The following is a 25436-nucleotide window of genomic DNA, read 5'->3' as shown; positions in this document are numbered from 1 at the left end:
CACTTTAACGTCATGAGTTGGGTCATCTAGACCCACTAGACAGTGCGCTGAACCTTTTTTCTTCAATGATTTGTGATCTTCACTGGTGTCCATGGATTACATGAAATTTTTCCACCTTTATCCACCTTTGTCATGGTAGGAAGAACACGTCAATGTAAGAGTAGGGTCATAGGATAGCACAAGGGATAAACACTAATTAAGTTTTATAGACGTAAGAAATTAGGTTGAATACATTTAACTCAATTACTTGTTACCAATTGAATTAATTTAAGTTGGATAAGTTATATAATATGTATGTATATATGTATGTATACATATATATGTATATGTATATATATATATATATATATATATATATATATATATATATATATATATATATATATATATATATATATATATATATATATATATGCGCCACGATGAAAATAAGATCAGAAACTCGTGCGTTTACTTTGTCCGTTCTTCTTCTCCAAGCAGAAAGTCTTTCTTTTGATGATGCAGCTGTATTACTTTTTTAATGGACGAATAATCTTCATCCGCCGTCATTAAAATCTCAGACTCCGTCTCACCGAAGTATAGCGCTCTCTTTTTCTCCGTGCGTTTCCAAGGTGACTCCAGAAATTGGCGATCCATTGAGAATGTCTTCATGTACCTACTGTGCACGTGCATTAACACAGGGTTACCAAGTCGAGCGTAATTACGCTAACTCATATCTGGTCTTTTGGAACCGACATACCCAGAGTAAGCAAGTTCAGCCAGAGTTCAGGGTTAAAGTCAGGATAGTTTAAACATGCTTCCTGGAATACCCCCCTGTGCTGCTCCATTGTTTGTTATCATGCTGTCCCCCCTGTTTCGTGTATATCACCTGTTTTGAGTTTGCCTGGCTACAGCAGTGGTTTTTGGTTTGTAGTGTTGTTTAGTTTTTTGAGTATTAAACATCCTGTTCCACTGGAATCCTCTGCCTCCTCCTCCTCTCTGCGCTTCCCACATTCCCCCACGTAACAGTGGATGACTCTGCAACGCATCAAAAGTAGGTGAAAAATGTCCCAAACCGCTAGACATCTTTCTAGCCCAGAGTCAAGAACAGGAGCTGCATGAAAAGCTTCACGAACACAGAAAGGAACCATAAATGTGTTTTGAAATCTAAACGTAAATGTTTAAATTCATAGTTTTATTATTATCTTCTCTCCACAGAACATTTTGTTTCACAATATGTTCATTTTAATTTAAAAACATTCATTAGGCCTCATCAGGCTGCTGTTGGGTTGTTGTTGAGCCAAGTGGAGACTGACTTATCGATGAAAAATTAAATGAACTGAACTGGCTCCATTTGACAACGCATAGCACCAAATAGCAGATTTGAATGCTTTAGCTACAGGCCAGAAAAAGAAGAAGCTTGGCACACAGACAAGAACATGAAGATAACCCCACCTGATTGAAAAAATAAATTAATGTACCATGAAAGCATTCTGTTTTCCCAACAAGAATCTTTTTTTCAGAATAATAACTTTTGTTAAACTACACAGAGACATATGAAAATGAATGATCACTGACTTTTTCATTCAATTTTTAAGCTCTAATTGCAAGCATAGTGCTAGACTTGTACTGGGTTTTTAGTGATTCTACTTCAGTATGAAAGTCCATGCATAAACCCTGAATTTGTCAAAGTTTCAAGACTCAGCCAGGAGCAAATAGCAGCCATTCAAGGAACTGTGGAGAAAAGCACATTAGGCCAGAGTACAAATACAGCTTCACATCAGACATAAAAAATGCACTGTAAACTCCACTAAAAGCAAAAATAAAAAGGATATTTTCGTCTCGGTGTGTAACAGATTTAGGTGTAACACGTTTAAAGAAGGAAACCTTCACAGCAGCAACAGGCCATCATTTAAACTGGAACAACCATGAAAAGCCACTAGTGCTAGAGCTGTCAGACACTGGGGTCAAACTACTGACAGGCTATAAGGCTGCTATTGTAAAGCTTAAGTAGGTGTTGAGTCATTGAATGAGACTAAATCCTAGATTAATACAATAATTTCTCAGAAAATATTCTAATAACATAAATTACTGCTAAAATTTTTGATTGTTTCCAAGCAAAACGCATTACTATGGGAAATGAACAGGGCATGCTTACATAAATACTGTTATTGGTAATGGTGAATATGATTATCATCATTTGGCAGATGTGGATTAATAGAATTGACATTGTCATTTGTGGCATTCTTCATTGAAACGTAGCTAATGTCAAAAGCATTTGACAGGTGTGGCCAACGTGTGTCCTTCACATATCTATGTGGAATTTATTGTGACCTTTAAAATTGTCAAGTAGGTTCAAAAATGATCATATTTGTGTTTAAAAGCTGACCAGTAACTAAACAAACTATAAGTAGTAACATTCCACCACCGATAATCAGAATATACTTATCTTCTTGCAAAGATGTTGTTATTGTTGCATGTTTTATTTGTGACCCTGTGTTGCACTTTAGTGTAAAGAAAAGGCAGAACCATGAGCATCATGCTTGACCACCGGCTCATATATAATAAACTGATGTTGCAGTCGGAGCACAAAGACCTGAAAGGCACACCAAACAGAGAGAGTATCATGCGACTGCAATGATGTCTGACACAAAGACAATACTCTTTTTTTTATCAGTTTTAGTGAGAGCTAAAGTTTGGGCACCCCAGGTAAAACGTGATATTATTGTGCATAAAGAAGCCAAGGAAAGACTCTTTAAAAGGCATGAGATTACACATGAGACATTCTTGTAATATGACATAAAAACCCAATGATTTCATCATTTACCCTTTCAAAATAACAGAAAACAAAATAATTATGTGTGCAAAAGTTTGGGCACCCTGCAGTTAGTACCTTGTACTGCCCCCCTTGGCAAATATCCCAGTTTATAGCCTTTTTGTAGCCATATAGGAATCTCTCAGTTCTTGTTTGAGGAATCTTCATCCATTCTTCTTTCCAAAAGTATTGCAGTTCACAGACTTTCTCTGATGTCTGTTCCACTCTGTTCTGTTCAGGTCTATCCACAGATTTTCAATGATGCTGAGGTCAGGTAATTGGGAAGGCCATGGCCAAACCTTCAGTTTCTGTCTCTTAATGTGCGCCTGTGTGGATTTGGACGCGTGTTTGAGATCATTATCCATTTGTAGAAGCCATCCTCTCTTCAGCTTTTTCATTGATGCCACATCAAGTTAGTGTCCAAAATTTGCTGAAGTTTGGTTGAATCCATTCTTCCTTCTCCCCATGAAATCATTCCTGTGCCAATTTCCATTTTACTCTCATCGCTCCACAGAACCTGTTTCCAAAATGCATCAGGTTTGTTTCTGTGTTCAGTTGCGAATGTTACATTTTGTGGGGAGGAAGTGTAAGAGGTTTTCTTCTGATGACTCTGAAGACCATATTTGTACAAGTATCTCTTTTCACTAGAACGGATTTGGTTTGTCTTGGTCTTCCAGATCTCGCTTTATCTTCTGCTGTTTCTGTTGAAGCCACTCCATCGTTCCATTCCGAACACAGGATATCGACATCGGAAAAGGTTTCGCTATCTTCTTATACCCTTCTCCTACTTTGTGAGCATCAACTAATTTTACTTTCAGGCTTCTAGACAACTGCTTAGAAGAAGTCACAATGCTGATTGTTAGGGCGAAGGTCACATAACTCAGATTATTTTCTTTGCAAACGATGACTGTGAACAATCTACTGTCAATTCTCAGCTTTTCCAAAGGGGGCGGTGAATGCTATAAAGTCTGCAGGGTGCCCAACCTTTTGCACACGTAATTTAGGAAATTTTCTGTTATTTTTAGGGAAAAGGTGGAATTAAAGCCATTCTTTTTTTTACATATTACAAGAATGTCTCATCTGTAACCTGATGGTTTTTGGAGAGTTTTCCATCTTTCCTTGGCTTCTTTATGCACAATAATATAACGTTTTACCTGGGGTGCCCAAACTTAAATCCCCACTGTACATGAAATTGTTAAATGTGATATCAATGTACCACCATAACATGTTAAATCCCAAAATCGAATTGTTTCCTTTGCTCACCCCCCCCCCCCCCCCCCCCGCATCTTTCCTCCCATTATTTCAAAGCTGGACTCCTTCTATTAGCGATGTTTTCTCTCTGTCTCTTGGTATCACAGTCATCTTTTGTCCCAGCAGCTCTTCGTCAATTAGAGATGCGTATCCTGTTCCTCCTCATCCTCTTCAGTCACAGCTTGATTGATGAAGACCTGAGAAGAAAAGGTTGTGCAGATCATTGTTTGACAGAAAACTGTCAATTATTAAATTTCTCTCATCACCTGCCAGGGACAGTTTTCCTCCCCGCCTCCACCCCCCCCTCCTGCGAGACCATTGGTACTTGGCTTCTTCTCTTGCATCTCAGCCTCTCTGTCATTGGTTACATCTAGTGTGGGATTGTCATGGTACCCATTCTCCACGTGATGAAGCTCCTCCACACGGAACTAAAATATTAAAAAACAAAGGCAAATGCTTCCAAACACCGTCTACAAACAGAACTATTTCCTGGGAAAATGTAGTTTACTCTTCAAACAACGGCGGGGTGTCTACAGCAAGATATAGGGGCATGGATTTCAGAGGAACTGACTGTGGCAGATAATGTTGTTTTTTTCAAAATTGATTAAAGGTTTTTTTGTGTTCTTAGTCCATCATTATCGAACAGTTTCCATCTCTTATGTCTAAACAGTTGTAGAGTCAAAATAGTAAAAACAGGCAGATAATCAATGATGTCGTTGTAGAGTAATATAAGCCACTTTGGACAACTAGTTCCAAGTTATTAGTGACAATATTAACGATCAGTGTGGCACAAGGACTTGTTATTCTGCTTGGCTGTGTGATTGCTGGAAATAGTGATCTTGCATACAGTGTGTCCAAAAAAGAAGATAATGTGTATCCTCCAATAGGGGTTGGTCTCTAAAAAACCTAAGGTCTAACAGGTGTTTGTTACTTCAGACGACAGTCTCTAAAGGGTGGCTGGGTGATTTTGACGGCTGCAGAAAAAGGAGCAAACGATTTCCTGGTGGAGATGCAAAGAAAGGGAGCGCAGAATTAAAAGAACTGCTTTAAACCTGGATTATTGAGCAAAGACGGTGGGCGCGCCTCCCAGAAAATGATCCGCATGAAAGCAGAGAGGATTTTTGATACAGAGGTTGATGTTTCAAAGAGAAAAGAAACGTTCAAAGCCAATGCGAATCAGAACATAAGAATGTTCTCAACATTTAGCAGCGGGCCGTAAAAGTTATTTGAAAACTCTCCAGCTTGTTCAGAATGCAGCTGCTAGATTGTTAGCAGGAACTAACAGAAGAGATCACGTCACTCCTGTGTTGGTTTCACTTCACTGGCCCCCAGTTGATTCTAGAATCAAGTTTAAAATCCTCCTGCTTACCTAGAAGTCTTTACATAGTATTGGCCCCGTCCCATATTAAGGACCTCATAGTCCCTTACCAACCAAACAGAACACTTCAGTCTGCTCCAGGGCAGCTGTGGCTACAACAGTAGCTTACCGTCACCAAGTATGAATGAGGAGTGAATGAATAATGGACACAATGTAAGCGCTTTGAGTGTCATGAAAAGCGCAGATAAATCCAATCCATTATTATTATTACTTCGCTCACAAAATGCAGGACTGCTTGTAGTTCCCACAGTTGGAGGTAGAGCCTTTAGCCACCAAGCCCCTGTCTAATGGAATAAACTCCCAGCTCATGTAAGAGAGGCCGACACAGTTTCTACATTCAAAGTTAGACTGAAAACATTTCTCTTTGGACAGGCTTATTGTCAGACTAGTTAGTATTCAGAGATTATTGAACTTATTGCTCCCCCTATCTCACCTTTTAATGAAGTTTTGGAAATAATTACAATTTTAATTAGATCCATTATTCATATTTCTCCAAAGATGGGAGATGGTTTCATAAACTGGGCCATCGCCATGCTTAGATTACTACTATATTGTATCGATAATGATATACTAAAATGTAGATTTACTATTATTTTCATTGTTAACCCTTGTGCTATCTTAGGCAGTTTAACATTGGGAGTTGGGTCATCTAGACCCACTAGACCAGGAGTGTCAAACTCTTTTTCACCAAGGGCCACATCAGCATAGTGGTTGTCCTCAAAGGGCCGAATATAACTTATACATGTAACTAAATGTACTGACAAATAAATGTAACTACTCCTTAATGTTAAATAACTCATTATTTATTTATTATAACATTTTATAGTGACAATTACAGTTGCATAGAAAACATATGTTTGCTTGTTACTCTAGCATTAATCCTTTTACATTTGATTCTAACAGGTTAGGTTATATGGGCAGTGTTTCAGTCCTAATGTATAGTTGCCCAATCCGATATTTCAAGTCCAATTCCCCCTAGATATGAATAAATACACACAAATTTTTAATTTTATTTTAAGAAATTAAAAACTTTTATGCTCTCGCGGGCCACATAAAATGACATGGAGGGCCACATTTGGCTCCCGGGCCTTGTGTTTGACACATGTGCACTAGACAGTGCTCTGAACCTTTTTTCTTCAATGATTTGTGATCTTCACTGGTGTCCATGGATTACATGAAATCTTTCCACCTTTATCCACCTTTGTCATGGTAGGGAGAACACGTCAGTGTAAGGGTGGGGTCATCTAAGATAGCACAAGGGTTATTACCATTCACTATATGTGCTAAAGTGCATGCAAATTACTATTAAAATGCTTGAATTAAATTGAATAAAATAACAATTAGTTGTTATTAGGCTGCCAGAAGTTATAAGTTGAGGAAAGTATGGTGCTCTGGAGTTCTGTCCTCTATTCTCATCTACTTCTCCTCTCCTTCTTTTCTGACAGCTGTGTTTTATCTGTTTCCCCTCCTTAGAGCTCAGCGCATCTGTAAATGAGGGAAACCCAACAAACTTAATAAAAGAGGAGGCAACAGAATATGCGCCAGACCGGAGGGAGATGGTGCTGGGTATTATCTCTGTTCGTTTCTCCTCGTAAAAGGTACCTTTGGTCTGTTGTCTTTCTTTCCTTATGTTGTTATTCTGATGTTGCAGGTTGTTTTAACCCAACAGATGATGTAATGAAAAGCTTTTTTTTTTAAACTTGTAAAAACTTTTAAAAAGTTCCAAGCTTCAAGCTTCCATTAGAAGCCCTTCGGTAACAGAAAGCACGGATGAACCAGGACCTACCACTGTCTTAGCTGCAGGCAGTCTTCTCTGCCAGCAGATGTAAATAATTCCAGACGTGATGATGACCATGCAAATCGAGCCAATAATGACCAGAACCACAAATAGTTTGCCGTAATCGCTGCGTGTTTTGCTGGGCCGGGACTGGCAGGTGCTGGCAGCACTGTAGTTCTGAATGCCCACCTAGAGAAGAGCAGACACACATTTCTAGTCATTTTCACTGAGGCTGAGACCATTTCTAAATGTAATGTTGATTTAGCACATCAAGGTACATGTCGGTTTTTAGTTCATTGAGTTGATTGAATTAGTTTAAATAAAAAACGTGTTGTGCTTGTGTGACACAGTCTTGTGCATGGAAATAGGTACCAGTAATTGTACTGAAACCTGTGATAGCTTATAGCTAAAAATGTGTTAATATGCACAAGAGGAAAATGTTTCGGATCACCTCATCGAGACTTTTCCTGATCTGCCCCAGCATATCCAGCACATCCTGGCTGGCAATCACTCCTAAAAAACATCACAAGCTAAGAAATTCCTCAAGAAAGATCAGGTCATCATTGAAATTCTTCATTTAAAACCTAAAAGATTGTTTTTCCATACTCCACTTTCAGTTTGCTTCATGCACAGTAAAAAGTGAATGTGGCTTTTAGTAAATCTACTGTACGTGTTTTGCTTTTCACAATCTTTTAATCTATATCTTGAAATGTTGTTAAGTATACACATTAAATGTGGTTTGATTGATGGTTTTCGTGGTCACATGACATGCTGACCTGCTGGAGGGTAAAACTTTGGTTCAAGACAGACTTTGAGGGACAGAGAAATGGCCTGTAAGATTTACTGCACCTTGTTTCACAAGTATTTCAATGACCTTCTGAATAATGAAAAGCAATCATATTAAAAGAATTTGTTTGTTTTTTCCCCGTTTCCAGCATCCATTAAAAGTCCCAGGCCCTGAGCAAGCCCAGAGCAAAGCCTGGGCTCTATAAACTCTGTCCCTCTAGAGGGGTTGGACTCCCAACCATTCTGGAGTTACTCATGGTGAGAGGCAGTGGGTTGGTGTGGGCTTACTTATGAGCCCTCAGCTCAAATGTCTGTCTTGTCAAGACATTTGGCGGGAGGGCGCTGTCTCTTGTCCTTTGGGTGGGGGACAGGTCTATGACAGTGGTTTCAGCTTATGGGCCGAACACCAGTTTGGAGTACCCAGTGTTCTTGGTGTCTCTCAAAGGGGTACTGAATAGTACCCCAACGGGGAACCCCATTGTCCTCCTGGGGGACTTCAATGACTTTTTGGGCAACAACAGTGGCACCTGGAGGGGCGTGATTGGTAGGAACCAGTTTGTCCATAACAAACACCATGTTCGAGCACAAGGGTGTCCATCAATACAAGTGCCATCAGGACACCTTTGGCATTAGATCGATGATCAACTTTGTAGTCATTTCAGGTGATCATGTGTCTTGTACACAGAGGGGGAGAGCTGTCCACCGATCAGGACCTGCTCACTACAAGTTTAAAAGCTGGCAGGTAAATGAAACTGTAGCTCCCTGCCCTCCAGGTCTCTGGAACCTTTAACACTAAAAGAGCCGTTTGGACCAGTTTTTTACTGCCCAAAACCCAGCTAGAGCCGCCACAGGTTGCAGACTCCTGGCTTAGACTTTGACGTCACATAACCCTTGTGCTATCCTAGGCACTATAACATTGGGAGTTGGGTCATCTAGACCCACTAGACAGTGCGCTGAACCTTTTTTCTTCAATGATTTGTGATCTTCACTGGTGTCCATGGATTACATGAAATCTTTCCACCTTTATCCACCTTTGTCATGATAGGGAGAACACGTCAATGTAAGGGTGGGGTCATCTAAGATAGCACAAGGGTTAAAAATAGTCAGGTATCAGAATCCACCACTTTTAAGGTAAAACTAAACAGAAGTTTTATGGTGGACTGCTTCCTGAATCAAGACAAATATAAATCCAACAATACCACACAGGTATTGCCTAAACTAACACTCCAACATCGACTGGCCAGAGCAAGCAGTATATGTGATGGTATGTGCTTTTTTGTGTTGTCTTACACACAAGGTGTTAGCTGGAAATTAGTTTGTAGGGAAACTCTGGACGCATGTTGTTGTTTGTGTGTTTGCGTCTTTGTTTGTGTGTGCCTCCAACTGTGTGTGTGTGTTAAGCATGTCAGAGTGTGTACCACGTCCAGATGCAACATTCATCAGCAGCTGGTGTTGGTGGTGTGTGGGCTTGCTGAGGTAGAGTACCCATGATCCTTCAGGGCTGTTCATTTTTTGAGAAAAAACTCTTTCAATGATCTTTAACAACTGTACACCCTGGTGCGCACGGAACTCCTCCTGTAACACACATATTTGGGCACACACATGTATGAGCAAAAAAACACATTTGTGGAAACACACAAAAACACAAACACATGGACAGACACATATGGACACACACAGAAACACACATCCAAAACTTACACAGTTCATGTTTTGAGTCATGTTGAGGATAACATAGCCCCGCCCAGCCAGCTCATTCCAGTTCAAACACACCACCTAAAGAATTCACAAAAAGGAAACAAGGTGGGACTTTAAAGAAGGTGTCAAGCTGACCAGAGAGCTTCATTTGAACTCACCTGCTGTGGCTTCACTGGATCGGCCGCCTGCTCTAGCTCCATCATATCAGTAATGGGTGGAGTGTCTGTGCCAAATGAAGTAAAGTGTTGGATTCTTGTTTCGCCTTTTGCCATATTTCTCTGCGTATCTCCCCCAACTTCATGTCTGTATTTTGGCGCCACTCCTTGAGTAAATCCAAAAATAAATATAAGAGCAAAGATATCACAAGGAGAAACACATTCATTAACCTGAATGCTGATAACTGGTTACCTCCCAAGCCACTCTGGCCTTTTTCCAGTAGCTCCATTTCCTTGACACTGGGCTGCAAAGGACTTCTGCTGGGAGCTACACCAACCTCTGGTTCAGTGGGATGCTGACGGAATCCATCTGTGTTTCCTATGTCTTCCTTTTCCCCCGTCTCCTCTGTAGCAGCAAACCAGGTAAAAATTTACAGGACACAGATGATGTTGTGATTTGATTCCTCATGGACATGTCCTCAGCGGTGAATTGAAGAGAAGTCGAATTTTTCTAACAGTTCTCTAGCAGATTCGATTAGATTAGATTTGCTTTATTGTCATTGTCCGTTGTACAATGAGATTGAAGATGCTACAATACATTTTTATAAGCAAGGGAATAAGATGAAGGTAATGTAGGCAGGAAGTCACAGACAACTTCACCAGAAACTGTAAAGAAAAAGACACTAACAAGGAGTTCAGAGAAGAAACTAAAAACATCTTAGTACCACATAAACAATATGAGTTCCTTCAGGTTCATTTACCTCTTTTAGAACTTTTGGGCTGTACCAGGTCTCTGCCCGTGTCAGTTTCTAAGGTGGTAGTTTCCAAAATATGTCCAGAAAAATCTGTAGCGGCTGCAGATGAAGGGATGGCCAAGTGAAAGGCTTCAAACCCGCTAGACTGAACATCTTCCTCTTTCTCCACCTTCCACAGTTCTGGCCTCAGCTGTGTAGCAGACATCAGGTTACATGGTTACAATGATTGTGATGAAACTGAAAAAAGTCCAATGAGGGTTTTTGTTCCTGAGATAATTATTCAAACTGACCATAAGGACCTCAATGGCTAACACATCAAACATGCCTAAAAACAGTTTTGATACTGATAAAATCCCTGCTTCAACTGGTTTTTGGTTTCTTTTGACACACAGGGCCGTTAGGAGAGAATCAAAAGGATGAAGTCCTAACAGTTGTCTGAAACCACCTCTTATCAAGATGGAAGAAACCTTGAAGATGAAAAGCAGCTAGTCCTGTTGATCCCATAACTATCATCTAAGGCAGAAGATCCAGCAGCTCCTCACTACGCCACCTTTGACCAGCAGACATTTTCAAACTTCTACTACAACATTAAGTTTTATGTTTAACGTGTTTGTTTTAAATACAGGTTTACCCTGTCTTGAATATAAAATTAACGTTAACTTTAACCCATAACTTATGGTTAAAAATAAGTCACAAGGCTACATCAAGTCACGAAACATTGATTTCACAAAGTGCACTAAGTGTACTAAGGCTTTTTTATTGACAAACATAGAACAAAACATTTTAGAATGTTATTGATTCCATCCATCCATCCATCCATTCATCCATCCATCCATCCATCCATCCATCCATCCATCCATCCATCCATCCATCCATCCATTCATCCATCCATCCATCCATCCATCCATCCATCCATCCATCCATCCATCCATCCATCCATCCATCCATCCATCCATCCATCCATCCATCAATCCATCCATCTTCTTCCGCTCATTCGGGTCCCATGGGCAGCAGTCTAAGCAAAGATGTCCAGACTTCCCTCTTCCTGGCCACTTCCTACAGCAACTCTGGGGGGACCCCAAGATGTTCCCAGGCCAGCCAAGAGACGTAGTCTCTCCAGCTTGTCCTGGGTCTTCCCCGGGGCCTCCACCCAGTGGGACATGCCTAGAAGCCACCTCAACTGGCTCCTCTCGATGTGGAGGAGATGCAACTCTACTCCAAGCTCTCTGCAGGTGACCGAGACTCTCCCCCTATCTCTAAGGTAGTGCCCAGCCACCCAACGGAGGAAGCTCATTTTAGCTGCTTGTATTTGGGACCTTGTTCTTTCAGCCATGAGCTCATGACCATAGGTGAGTATTGGAACAAGGATTGACCGGTAAATTTAGAGATTTGCTTCCTACCTCAGCTCTCTCTTCACCACAACGGACCGGTACAACAACCACATAACAGTGGACGCTGCAACAATCTGCCTGTTGATCTCACACACTGATCTTCCCTAACTTATGAACAAGACCCCAAGATATTAAAACTCCTCCAGCTGGGGACTAGAGCACTCCACCCACCCAGAGGGCAAACTACTTTTGTCCAGTCGAGAACCATTGCCTTAGACTTAGCGGTATTGACCCTCATTCCAGACGCTTCACACACAGCAACAGGACAACATCCTCTGTAAAGTGTAGATAGGAAGTCCTGTGGTCCCTAATCCAGCCTCCCAGCCCCAGCCCAGCCCCTGGCTGCACCTAGAAATTCTGTCCATAAGAATTGTGGACAGACTGTGGCACGGTAGCCATGCCATAGTCCAACATGCACCAGAAACAGGTGTGAATTCCTGCCGGCCATGCTAACCAAGCCCCTACTCCGATCATAGAGAGATCGGACAGCCCTCAGAAAGGCTCCCCGGACCCCATAGTCCCAAAGCACCCTCCACAGAACACCACGGGGGACGTGGTTAAACGCCTTCTCTTAATCCACAAAACACATGGACTGGATGAGCAAACTCCTACAAATCCTCCAGCACCCTAAAGAGAGTAAAGCCCTGGTTCACTGTTCCATGACCAGGACGGAAACCACAACAGGAGGGAACCACCACTCCTGTCTGCCATTCCAGTGGTACAGCAACTGACTGCTATGGGATGCTGCAGGGACGTTTCAGCCAAGACACTCGCACAGCATACATAGACTTGTACTTAGGGGTTGACCTCATCCACTCCCAGCACTTTGCCACTGAGGACCTCATTGACTACGTCCGAGACTTCAGCTTGGATGATGGACAGCCCCACCCCGAAGGTCTCAGCCTCTGCTTGCTCAAGAAAAGGCGTGTAAGCAGGATCGAGGAGATTCTCAAAGTATTCTTTCCACTGGCAACAATGTCCCCAGTTGAAGTCAACAACTCCCCACCTGGACTGAAAACGGTGACTGCAGAAAACTGCTTTCCCCTCCTGAGGCGCCGGAAAGTTTGCTAGAATCTCTTCAAGGCCAACCAACAGTCCTTCTCAAAAGACTCACCAAGCTCCTTCCAGTCCCAAGTTTTTGCCTCCACAACAGCCCGAGCCACAGCTTGCTTGGACTGCTGGTACCTGTCAGCTGCCTCTGGAGTCCCACAAGCCAGTCAGGCTTGGTAAGACTCCTTCTTCCGCTTGACGGCATCCCTTATTTTCGGTGTCCACCACTGGGTTTAGGGGATGCTGCAGCGAAAGGGCACCAGAGACCTGGGGCCTCATTTATAAAACTTTGCGTAGGATTTGCGTCAGAAATGGCGTACGGATGAAACATAGGACGTGCGTACGCAAAGAAATATTCGGATTTATAAAACCGTGCGCACGCACATCCTACGCATCTTTCCCTTAATAAATCACAACCGATTCTAAATGCAGCGCAGCTTTTTGCGGCTTCATGACACGCCCATATTTGTCCATAAATAGTCCGTGAAACGCCCACAAATGAATATTCATTGATTGCGGAACCATGGCAAACACCGAGAGGAAATCAAAAAAACGTAACTTCACTCAATGTGAAGTAAAAGTTATCGTTGGCGAGGTGGAAAAAAGGAGAAAAGTGTTGTTTGGAGGGCACAGTGTAGACATTACTAATGCCAAAAAGGCACGTGAGCGGCAAACGGTGGCGGACGCAATAAATGCTGTAGCCTCACAACCATTCGAGGTTGTGAGGCTACAGCGCTCCATCGGGGGGGGCGGGGGGCGGGGGGACACCGGAGCGCCAGATGCATGCGCCGGGGGGACCGGAGCGCCAGATGCACCGGGTGACACGCGTGGTTCCTCCGAGTGCTCCTCTGTAACGCCGGGCCCAAAAGCCCGCAGAGGTCCAACAGGACGGCTGGAGGAAGTCAGAACCGGCATAAGCCACTCGTCCTCATTTGCCAGCACGTCTTCTTGCTGTCTAAAAATGCGTTCACTCCGAATTCTTCCATTTGCCACATCTTCTAAGAGCATAAGATCAGCCATTGTGCGTCATTATTGTCGTCATTGTGATGGGGCATTTTATTTCCCTCCATTTAATTACATCTGACAAGCTACAGATGTCGGTAATAATCCACGTGGAAATGGGAAATTGATCTGCGCAAATGTAATTTCTTGTTGCTTTCTGAATGGTTGAGACATACGCCATACATTGTTTTATCAAAAATAAAACAAACTAAAGGCATATGCATGAATACCATACTTCCATAGCTTATGAAGAAATGTTTTAATATGAAAACAACTTTCCCCAGTGGATAATTAGTACGTCCGTCCGTCCGTCCGCACGCCCACACCTTTGTCTGCTCCTCCAGACGGACACACTGACGAGAATATCAGTTGTGTACATTATTTCGTTCTGTTAACTATAATATTTATATTATTTATGAGGATGAATTGCACAGCATGCCAATATTGCAGAACATATTTCACTTTTCTTTTTCCAAATAAGTGTTCATTTGAATTTCTGTTGTAATTTTCGTTTGATTGTTTTGTTTGTTTCACTGCTGATCGATCAAACAGGTGTTTGTGTTGGCTGTTAATTGTAAGACTTGCTTTGTGAAGTCTTCATGTTATTTCTGAGAGGCAGGATTGTCACTTTCACGTGTTTCTTCCATCTGCCGACGGTGTCGCCGTTTCTCATTTCACCCGTTTTTGTGCGTACGCCTGGGTCAGAGCTTGCGTGAAGGACCGCACATTTTCCCGTCAAGTTTGCTTTTTATAAATCTCAACTATTGCGTAGAGAGTGGCGTACGCCTTCTTTTGTGCGTACGCAACGTTTATAAATGAGGCCCCTGGTGACCAGAGCTCTGAACAGCAGCATAGACAATAGAGGTGGAGAACAGCGTCCACTCTGATTTAATGTCCCCAGCCTCCCTCGGTACCTGTTTGAAGCTCTCCTGGATGTGGGAGTTAAAGACTTGCTTGACGGAAGGGTCAGCCAGATGTTCCCAGCAGACCCTCACAGTATGTTTAGGTCTGCTAAGGCTTTCTGGCCTCCTTCCCTGCCAGCAAATCCAGCTCACCACCAGGTAGTGAACGGTGGACAGCTCTTCCCCTCTTTACCCAAATGCCCAAGACACACGGCCGAAGTTAGCTTAAAACAGCTACAAAGACTATCACTGACCTCATGCCAAGGGTGTCTTGGTGCCAAGTGTATTGATGGACACCCTTGTGCTTTAATATGGATGGTGTCTGCTATGTACTAGTTGTGATGAGCACAGAAGTCCAACAAGAAAAAATCACTCTGGTTCAGATCAGGGAGTCCGTTCCTACCAATCAGGCCCCTCCAGGTGTTCCTGTTGTTACCCATGTGGGCATTGAAGTCCCCCAGGAGGACAATGGAAACCCACGTTGGGGAACTTTCCAGTACCCCTTCAAGAAACACCAAGAAGACAGGGTACTCTCAACTGTTGCCCAGCCCATAACCTGAAACCACAGTCAGAGAGTTGTTCCCCACCCGCAGGCGAAGGGTCAAGACCCTTTTGTCCGTCTGGATTAACTCCAACACTTGGAGGGTCAGGCGGGTAGAAGGCCATAATAGGCATAAATTAATCTGAGGAGAGACAGGGTAGTCAAGATCCAGGCGAGAGTTGGGGCACGCGGCAGGGAAACAGAGTCAGATACAGGATCAGGGAAGCAGAATATCGGGTCCAAATATAACGCTCGGTAAGGAAGTCAGAGTAGCACAAACAATACTTTGCAGTGAGCTTCACTCAGTGCAGAGCTTAAGTATGCTGTGGTTGATGAATGAATGAGAGTCAGGTGTGCGACATCCAGCAAGTGTGCGCTGGGGGTTGCTGGGAGTTGTAGTAGGGCTATAACTCTGGGGACGGCTCACACCGGTGACCAGGATGGGCGACAGAGTTCTTACTTCTGACAGGTATTCCCCTGACAGGTCTCCAGTCTGTTGCAGGGGCACAATCACTAACACGCACACATGCAAACTTTAGAGTAACCAATTAACCTATGGAGCATGTTTTTGGACTGTGGGAGGAAGCCGGAGCGCTTGGTGAAAACCCAGTCATGCACAGGGCAGGGAGAACATAAAAACTCCACACAGAACCGGGATTTGAACCCCGATCTTCTCACTGTGACGTGAGAGCGCCACCGTGCAGCCCCAATATTTACATAACTATAACCCTTGTGCTATCCTAGGCACTTTAACATTGGGAGTTGGGTCATCTAGACCCGCTAGACAGTGCTCTGAACCTTTTTTCTTCAATGATTTGTGATCTTCACTGGTGTCCATGGATTACATGAAATCTTTCCACCTTTATCCACCTTTGTCATGGTAGGGAGAACACGTCAATGTAAGGGTGGGGTCATCTAAGATAGCACAAGGGTTAATAAAGTAATACTAAAAAATAAAAATATGTAAACTGTCCATCAGTGCCTGACGTTCTGTCTCTAGTTGTAGTCAGTAAGCATAAAGATTTCATTGAATCGATGTATTGTGACTTGATATAAATGCCTGTGACGTGTTTTTGACTGTAATCTAACAGGAGAAAAGTTGTACTGAAATCAAAGAAACAAAATGTGGTGTTTATATATATCTCAAGTCAGAGGAAAGCCGTTGTGGTGGATGTGGCAGTGCCAAGCGATGGGAACATCAGGAAGAAGGAACATGAGAAACTGGAGAAATACCAGGGACTCAGAGAAGAACTGGAGAAAGCCTGGAAAGTGAAGGTGACAGTGGTGTCTGTGGTAATTGGAGCACTCGGGGCAGTAACCCCCAAGCTGAAGGAGTGGCTACAACAGATCCCTGGAAAGACCTCAGACCTCTCAGTCCAGAACAGCGCAGTGCTAAGAACAGCTAAGATACTGCGCAGGACCCTCAAGCTCCCAGGCTTCTGGTAGAGGACCCGAGCTTGGAGGAGAAACCACCCACGAAGGGTGAGAGGGGCGTTTTTATATACATATTTTTTTTTCTTTTCAAAGTGTGCACAAATTTTCTTTTTGACAGTTATCTTTCCGCATAGTTTTCCAGCAGAGCTGTTCTGCCAGAATCCAGGTCAGTGAACCAGCAACAAGGACTTTCTAATTATTTGGGAAATCTCCACTTCTATTTAATTATGTTCCATTTCACCGTTAGACAGAAAGCCAATCAAAAGACAACTAATACATTAAAAGGTGGCTTCTTAACTACTTAACCAATCAGAGAGGGTTTTCCAGATTTTCCAGAGGTAGGGATCAGTTTACAGTCAATAAGATTGTTGAGAAATAACAAAGATGAATTATCTGGTACCAATGAAGATAAATACATGAGCTTTAAAAGAAATTAAACAGCAGAAGACAAAGTTAAAGTCCCATTAGATTTCACGCACCTAAGAGCTTGAAATTTGTTCTCCACATTTGACTCCTCCCTTGGGGGAGTAGTAAGCTGCAGACACAGCCACACTCGGGAACCATTAGGAGGTTTAATATGTCATATGGCCTCCTTGATGGAGTAGAAACTGTAGGCTCAGGATTGTGGATTTTTTTTTTAAAACTTGCTTTATCTCTTTTAATTTTCAAAGGAGAAATAAAAACAGACCATATTTCCATTGAAAAACTGTCCTTTCCAACACTGACTTGGTCACATGAATATATTTCTCTGTCCTAACCTTCAGAAGGGGCGCTGCTTGATGCTCCTGCAGCCCAGAATCCCGCTCTGCAGCTGGGAAGGAGCTGCTGGGCTCTTTGGAAGGATCGAAGTCTGAGTGAGACAAAGGGAGACGTCAAAAACATGTTATTGTACGTGTCTCTGCAGGCTGCCACAACCTGATACTCTGTGTGAGTCAGTCATAACATTTCAACAAACATTTTCCTGAAATATTTAAGTTTCAGACATTTCTTTCATAACCTATTTAGAAAAGACCTGTTAGCCTGCAATGACAGAGATTGAAAGATCCAGCCCAGCAATCATTTAGTTTTTTTAGAACATGACGGTTTGCCTGATTTGATTAAAAATAACAGTTACTGTAGTTTGGTTTAGTAGCACAGGCCAAACTACCAGCAGGGTAGCAAAACATTTACTTCAGAATCTTGTGTTGGGCTGCAAATGGAAACTGTCCTTCAGTGACTTTTGGTGTGAGGTGATCAGGGTACGGTCTCCTGGAGAAGCACTCAGGATGGGCCAAACTAGAACAACCTCATGGGCTACCCAGGCTAATGACGTGTTAAGTGTTTGAAAAGGTTTGGGTGTACGGTCAAAAACACTCCTTATGTGTTGCTAGAACGCTTAATCGGGGATATTCTCTTTTTCCTCCAGTTCTTTCCTGTACTTCTTGCATTGCGGATTCTTGCAAGGTTTTATACTCAAATGTTTAGTTTTATATACTTCATTTTGATTTTTGAGTAACTAGAATCTTCAAATGTCTACACTGCGTTTGGCCTACAGCTTCAGTCTGAGCTGAACCATATACAGAGTGTATAATAAATACAGGAAAACAGCATCTTGCTGGAATGGGAAGATATTCTGAATGAGATCAGTCAAAGTATTGAGACTTATTACTAAAATGGTAAGTATTGTGAATAAAAAACATTTAAGACTGGTAAACTTACTGATAGTGCTACATAAAATAGAAATTCACATCAGTCAGTTTTTGGAAACAGGTATATTGTTTGCCTGTAGAGCAGCAAAGTCTGTTCCTGAAGATGTTTTTTCTACTCACCTGTCATCAGGTTTGAATCTGTTATTGAGTGGGTGACCTTTGGGATGTCTCTGACATCCTCACTTGTCCTTTCTACAGTTTCATTTTCCTCAATTAAAACATCTTCCTCCTTTCTCTCTCTGTTGTCCCCGGTGTCCTTCTCCCACTCAAATTCTCCTCTTCTCTCCTGATCCTCTCCTCCTTCTTCTCCTCTGTCTTCTGTGTCCATTCCATTGAAGCCAGAAGCCTCGTTGGAAACATCAACAGTTGCTACACCACCAAGGAGCTCTGCCTCTGCATTAGCAGAGTCTGGGTGTCCCAGGAAGTCGTTAGTTTGTCTGGGGACTGTCAGATGAACCATGTGCTAAAAAGGAAAGGATGTTTGGTGAGCTACCTGGACAGCCAGATGGTATTCTAAATGTAAACTTTGCACATCACAATGGGGGCATTCCTCACCTCCACGTCCTCTTCCTTATCCAGGCTTCCATCCACACCCGCACGGGTCCTGGCTACATCCAGGGTAACTGAGGGGGGTATATTCAGCTCGGAGGAGTTGGCCAGCTCCATAGTGGCCTGTGAAGGTGTTGCGTGGTAGATTTCCGGCCAGCCCATGTCATGGACCAGATGTGGCTGAGCACGCACAAGTTCACCGACTACATGGCGTTTGGATCTGGCGGATTCCTGAATCGACTCCGCTGGGCTTTCTCTCCAGAACAGAGATGTGGACAGAAGACTGAGGGAGCTGACGTGCTGAGTCAAACCCAGGCTCAGGGCTCCCCAGCAGCACAGATGAACTTTGAAGAGGGAAAAAAAAACCTTTGCATAACAATCTGTAGATTATGAAGCCCTACTGGGTATGAGATAAGGGGGTAATGATTAACTGACTTAATCTATGTATTGATTTATATTCCTATGATCCAAAAGTTGTTAATCAAATAGACCTACAGTGAGGCAAATAAGTAGTTGAACGTATGTCTATAAGCTAGAATTCTGTCACCATCACAATCCCATTTTCGTCTTAAAATTCATGGACATTTATCTCATTCCAGACAGTTCTCCGTCCTTGGATGACAAAAAACCTCAGAATGGTTGTAAAAAGAACAACTTCTAAAAAACATCCCTAAAACTGAGAAGCAAAGAAAAAGAGGACAGGTATGAAACACACCAAAATAAACTGTCACTAGAAAACAATAGGTGTAATACTAAAGTCACACGGAGTATTATCATTGTCATTATAAATAAGAATAAAAAAAAAACAGACCTCCCAAATTACTTTGTAAATGACAACTTGAAAATATATGATTCCAAGGAAACAGCAGACAAGTTTAAGAAATTCTTTGTAAGTCTGGGATCAAACCTGGCAAACAATATTTCCACCGTAGTGGATCATGATGCAACCAAAAATATAACCAACAATACCAACAGAAGGTTTTTGAGCTCAGTTGAAAAGGAAAAAGTACTGAATATAGTTTAAAAAGTTTTAATAAAAGATCAACAGACAGTGACAATTTGGAAAGCATACTAGTAAAATATATAATAGAAAATATAATTTACCCACACCCACACATGGATTTCTGTAAATTTGGCAGCATTTTACTATACTGTCTGTAAACAGCAATGACTTAGAAAATGCTCATGGTCACTGCTTTAAGCTTCAAAGTAATATTTACAGGTAGAAATGGGAAAAAAGGGGACTTTGTGTTTCTATGTGGTTTCCCAAAACGGATTTAGCTTTTTGTAAATGTTCGAGTTTAAACTGTGTGTTAGTGAGAAATACGATAAAGTTCCTGCTTTTGAAGTGCAGAGCACAGCGGTGCATCTTTATGATGCTTTTATTTTGTTATTGGAACAACTTCCTGTTGTTGTTTTTTAAGAGGACACCAGTCCAGCATCATATGCAGTGGAGGCCCACATGTACACATCGTTAATGGACTAAGTTCAAAATCTAATTTACAATTTTGGAAGAAGAGAACTGAAAACAGCTGGAGATGTTCCTCTAAGAGAACCAGTAAAACTTTGTATTCACCTTTTTTTTTCACAATAAACTGGAAATTAAATTGCGGTAATATTATCGTGAAAGAAAGCCCAGTACAAATACTGTAGGAATATTTATTGTGTTTACTGGCAGCTTAATGCCAGTAAGTACTGTAGTACAGTAGTAACACTGTAAAATGAAGTACAGTGCAAATGTATTTCATTTTAGAGCTGTAAAATGCTTTACAATAATTACTGGCATCAGCTGTCAGTAAGTAACTGTAAAATCAATAGCATCATTTTTGTAGTGTAACCTAAAGTTGTTCATTGTTTGTTGGTTCCAGTAAACAGTTGTACTTGAAAAAATGTGTAGATTTAATTATCATTATTTATTGTTATTCATAAATCCGATTAGAATCCTTTTTACCACCTTGAAGGGTTGAGTTCCCTTTTGGGTTTTCCTTTCAATCAATTCAATTCAAAGTTCCCAACAACACCACCCATCTATCCACCAATCTATCCATCCATCTACCATCCATCCATCTTCCAAACCTACTGAATCCCTGTCTGGGTCACAGGACTGCTGGAGCCTATCCCAGCTACTGTTGGGCGAAGGCGGTGTTTCCCCCCCAAGCAGGTCACCAGTCTCTCTGAAGACAGTGAGATGCCAACAATGAAATAGAGGGGAAGAGAAGCAAGCCAGCCCGTGTTTGTTGAGTTTTCTCTGGAAAGCGTCAGAAGAGGGCACACGGCAGCAGCTCCCGTCTCAGGCCGAGTTAGGCTTTGCTGTCAGACAGGTTTCAGACAAGCTGGACATAATTTTATAATCTGCTCAGTCAGCTCTAAGGTCAGTGACCATCTGTGGTCACAGACAGAACACCATGAGGTCCAAGATGGTGTCTGCAGACAGGGGCTCCTCCCTCCCCCCAAGAGGGATGCAGGATGGGGAGCAGGAGGCTGAGTGGGCTGATGAGTTGGATGGACAAAGGAATTCAGTGAAAAGAAATAAATAATAGACACACAGAGTCTGTATTTCAAAGAAGTAATGTTTTCCTTTAAAGACAGTTCCATTTCTAAGAGGTATTCCTATGTTTACAACTATGTACCTTTTGGATCACGCAGACAAACACCTCAGAGAGAAACTCTTTACATTAAAGTGGAACAAACATTATCTGATACTGCAGTGCAGTTTGCTCATTGGAGAAGTTTCAGTCAGATTTTACAGCACCTCGGGCTCCTACTGCCTCAATGCAGGCCCCCATTTGCCAAAATCATGTATTCACCCCCGGCCAACAAGACGGAGCATTCACTGTCTGTAAAGAGAAGGGGATGAGATCGTTTTCAGATCTGTTTATTGATAGCCATTTTGCTTCATTTACACTGCTTAGTTCCAGGAACCGTATTCCTAACTACCTTTTCTTTTGTTGCCTTCAGGTCAGACTGGAATGAGGCACTGGCCAAAATCCAGTGCTGCTTCATCAGTTCTTGACACAGAAGGATTCGGTTTAAGGTTCTGCATTATTCCAAAACAAACCTGAACAAAATCTTTCCAGCTGCTACCTGTGGCAGGTGGAGGTGTGTCGTTTGTTCTGGTTCTGGTCCATTGTAGCACAGTTTCTGGTGTAAGATCTTTAAATGCTTTTCTGATGCTTCTGACAAAGATATTCAGCCCAATAGCCACCTGGCCATTTTTGGATGTTCTTCACAGACTTCTCAATTCCCACACACCATTTACAGACACCACTACAGTTGGGAATGGTGGTGGCCAAAAAGCTTATTCTTCTAAACTCCTTCAAACATTGGCTGGCTGAGGTCATGTATGCCATCGGGCTAGACAGGCTGCAGTTCTGCATGTTTGGCTCACGGTACAGATTCAACACTGTGTTGAAACCCTCTCTGGCTCACTACACTATTACTTGAACTACAACACTGAACAACAGGACTCCATTTGGAGAGGTGCTGGATCTGGGTCTTGTACAAGTTGCTTCTGGTTGCAACATTTATTTATATATTTATGTATGAATAAGTTTGCTAATCTGGCAAGCTCTTTTATTTTTACCTGAAGTGTCGTGTTTTTGGGGGGTTTGTTTTGCTCTTCTTTTGTCTTTGTTTGATGCTGTGTTTTATACCATATGTTCACTTAAACTTGAAAATAAAATATATATATATATATATAAAACCACCAACAGAAAGTTGTTTCAATAACAAAATAAAAGCATTATAAAGAGGCACCATAGGCTCTGCATTTCAAAAGCAGGAACTTTATCATATTTCCCACTAAGGCACAGTTGAAACTCAAACATTTACGAAAAGCTAAATCCGTTTTGAGAAAGCAGATTTAAACACAAAGTCCCTTTTTTTCCTGTCCATTTCTGCAAATGTTACACTGAAGCTTACTACATGAGCATTTTCTAATTCATTGCTGTTTATAGACATTAAGTTTTATTGACAATGAAGATTTTGCAAACAATGTGGCTTGTTTTCTGTTTTATAACTTCATTTCACTGGTATTTAAAGTAAAAACCCGTAAAGCCTCTGCACAGTATCTTACTGCAACGGCAGTAGTAAAATACTGCAGTTTACAGAAATACACAACTGCGTCTACGACCCCAGATATCCACGGACCCGTGCAACCCACAAACCCACTGAACATGTTGGTGTCAATCCCCATAAAACGTGCATGTGACTCAGGGGTTAGTGTGTGCGCGCGCTTGCGGGGGTGCTGGTGTGTGTCTGTGAATGTGCGTGTTATGGTGTGTGCATGCTCCCCTCACCACCACACACACACAAAAACTCTATTGACAGATATGTTTTGAAGATGACGGCTCGTGGAACGGTCACGCGGGGCTCTAGTCCGTCCTGCTGCGTCACACACAGAGATGCTCGAAGGTGATGGGAACGATAACAGAAGACTCACCCGCGAGAGAGTAGAGAGAAAGGCCGGGCATGTCTGCTGCTGCTGCCGCAGGGCTCCCTGCCTCCGTCAGCTGATAAGGCTCCGATGGTCCGTTCACTTCCTAGTTCTGAGCGGGTTCGATCCCCGCAGAGTCCGCAGACAGGCCGTGAGCTCAGTGCGGGTCTGCTGCTCTGCTGCGGAGCTGGAGCTGCATGAAGCAGCAACGATGCGGCGGCATGTCCTGACCTACTGCGGCCGCTAGGGGTCGCCAAACCGCTCGAGTTCGGTGTTGCGTTCTTGCAGTGGCGGACTTAGCGGTTTGGTGGCCCTCTGCACCGGTTGTGTTAGTTATTTTTTTAAAGCCCTGATCTATAGGGTGAAAGGTCGACTAACTTCCTTACTAGTCCACTTTCAGACAGCATCAATGTCAATAATCTAAAGGTTCTGATGAACTTTTAAAGACTAAAATCAGATTTTCAGTATTATATAAATGTATATTATTTCAAACCCTGGAAAAAACATCAGATTTATTGACTGTGCTTTTGTCCGTGTTTTCTGTAATTATTCAGGTTTTACAAAAAAATTAAAAAAAAGGTAAAAGAAAGCATCAATACATTACACATAGAAACATAAACACATAGAAAGCAGCATCAATACATTAAATTTAAAGAAATATTTTCAGTTTTCTTTTTTTGCCCTTCTGGTTACCTTTCCTCCCCTGTCATCCACCGTTTTTGCAGGGACAGAAAAACCTAAAATAATAGACTCCTTCAGAACTTTACTCACAACCACTGATGTTTTGTCAATAAAAAAAAGGAAATGAAAAAAGAAACAAACATTTTAATACTACAGGAGTTCTGGTTTACCTTTTTAGCCTATCATGAACTAACATGGAAAACATTCTTGTATTTTTACTTTTCATGAATTTAAGTGAGATAAAATTTAAGCAAATGGTCTTGTGAAACGTAATAGAGAAGTTTCATTCTTGAAAACCTGTTCTTGTGAATAAAACATTTTCAATTATTAAATGAAACATTAGGAACTCAGTCAAGTATTACATGAAATGACTCCAGAAAGTATTTGTTGTTTTCTAATTGTGTATAAAAATGAATTTTGCACAACACCAATAGTAAGAATCCTCCCAAAAACTTATATATGCCTTCATAAAATAAATTATCTGTGGTTTTTTTATAATGTCTGGCTTCATTCCATCTTTTTAGTGCAGCTTCATGTCAGATCTGAAGTGAAATACATGACCTATCAAATAAAAAAAGGAGGACATGGATTAAAAATGTATAGACATTAATAAAGCTTTACGTTATTAGCATACACTCAGTAAATACAGGGACAATCAACCCAACTTCACGTGTTATCTACTGTGAAGCAGAGCTCACAGCCTGCACTGAAATTGAACATGAAATATGCAAAACACAGCGATTGTGAGGATAGAAATGATTAGAATCAAACATAAACTGCACTTATGGAACATTTTAGCAAGCATACATTTGTTTTATCACCAGTAGGCCATAATCTCATGACAGCAGATAAGAAAAAGGCCAGGTGAGGCACTGCTTCACCTGCCTCCCTCAATCACACATCCCTGGTTGAAATGCATTTCAGTGAGGAACTAAAAGACCAACCGAACCGATCCCAAAACCGCCCAGTTTTTGCCCACAAAGTCACAATAAATACTGAAACTGAGCGGAAAACTGCCCTTCTGACAACACTGACTGCTGCTAACATGTGAGTCAACTTGCTGTTGACTGGCAAAGGTCGCCTACCTTTGCAATGGTAAGTTCCTTTGTGAGGTTACAGCCAACCTGGTACATGATATCTATTAGTTTTCTGACATACTACACCTACTG

At 41.9% G+C, this 25436-nt stretch overlaps 1 protein-coding gene across 1 annotated transcript; it reads right to left on the bottom strand.

The window, feature by feature from the left end:
- Positions 1 to 1133: 1133 nt before the first annotated feature.
- On the bottom strand, positions 1134 to 24094 carry podxl2 (podocalyxin like 2). Its single transcript, XM_011474764.3, has 13 exons — positions 23593 to 24094; positions 19158 to 19495; positions 18723 to 19065; positions 17673 to 17764; positions 10601 to 10784; positions 10093 to 10245; positions 9843 to 10006; positions 9688 to 9762; positions 9405 to 9561; positions 7652 to 7713; positions 7210 to 7389; positions 4312 to 4473; positions 1134 to 4242 (listed from the first exon to the last, which is right to left on the bottom strand). The coding sequence occupies exons 1-13, from the start codon at positions 23621 to 23623 to the stop codon at positions 4183 to 4185; spliced, it is 2001 nt and encodes a 666-aa protein (XP_011473066.1). The 5' UTR covers positions 23624 to 24094; the 3' UTR covers positions 1134 to 4182.
- Between the last annotated feature and the right edge of the window lie 1342 nt (positions 24095 to 25436).

This window comes from Oryzias latipes, chromosome 5 (genome assembly GCF_002234675.1).
Source record: "Oryzias latipes chromosome 5, ASM223467v1".
NCBI classification, from domain to species: domain Eukaryota; kingdom Metazoa; phylum Chordata; class Actinopteri; order Beloniformes; family Adrianichthyidae; genus Oryzias; species Oryzias latipes.
The sequence above is the reverse complement of the archived record's forward strand: the minus strand, read 5'-3'. Positions and strand labels throughout refer to the sequence as shown.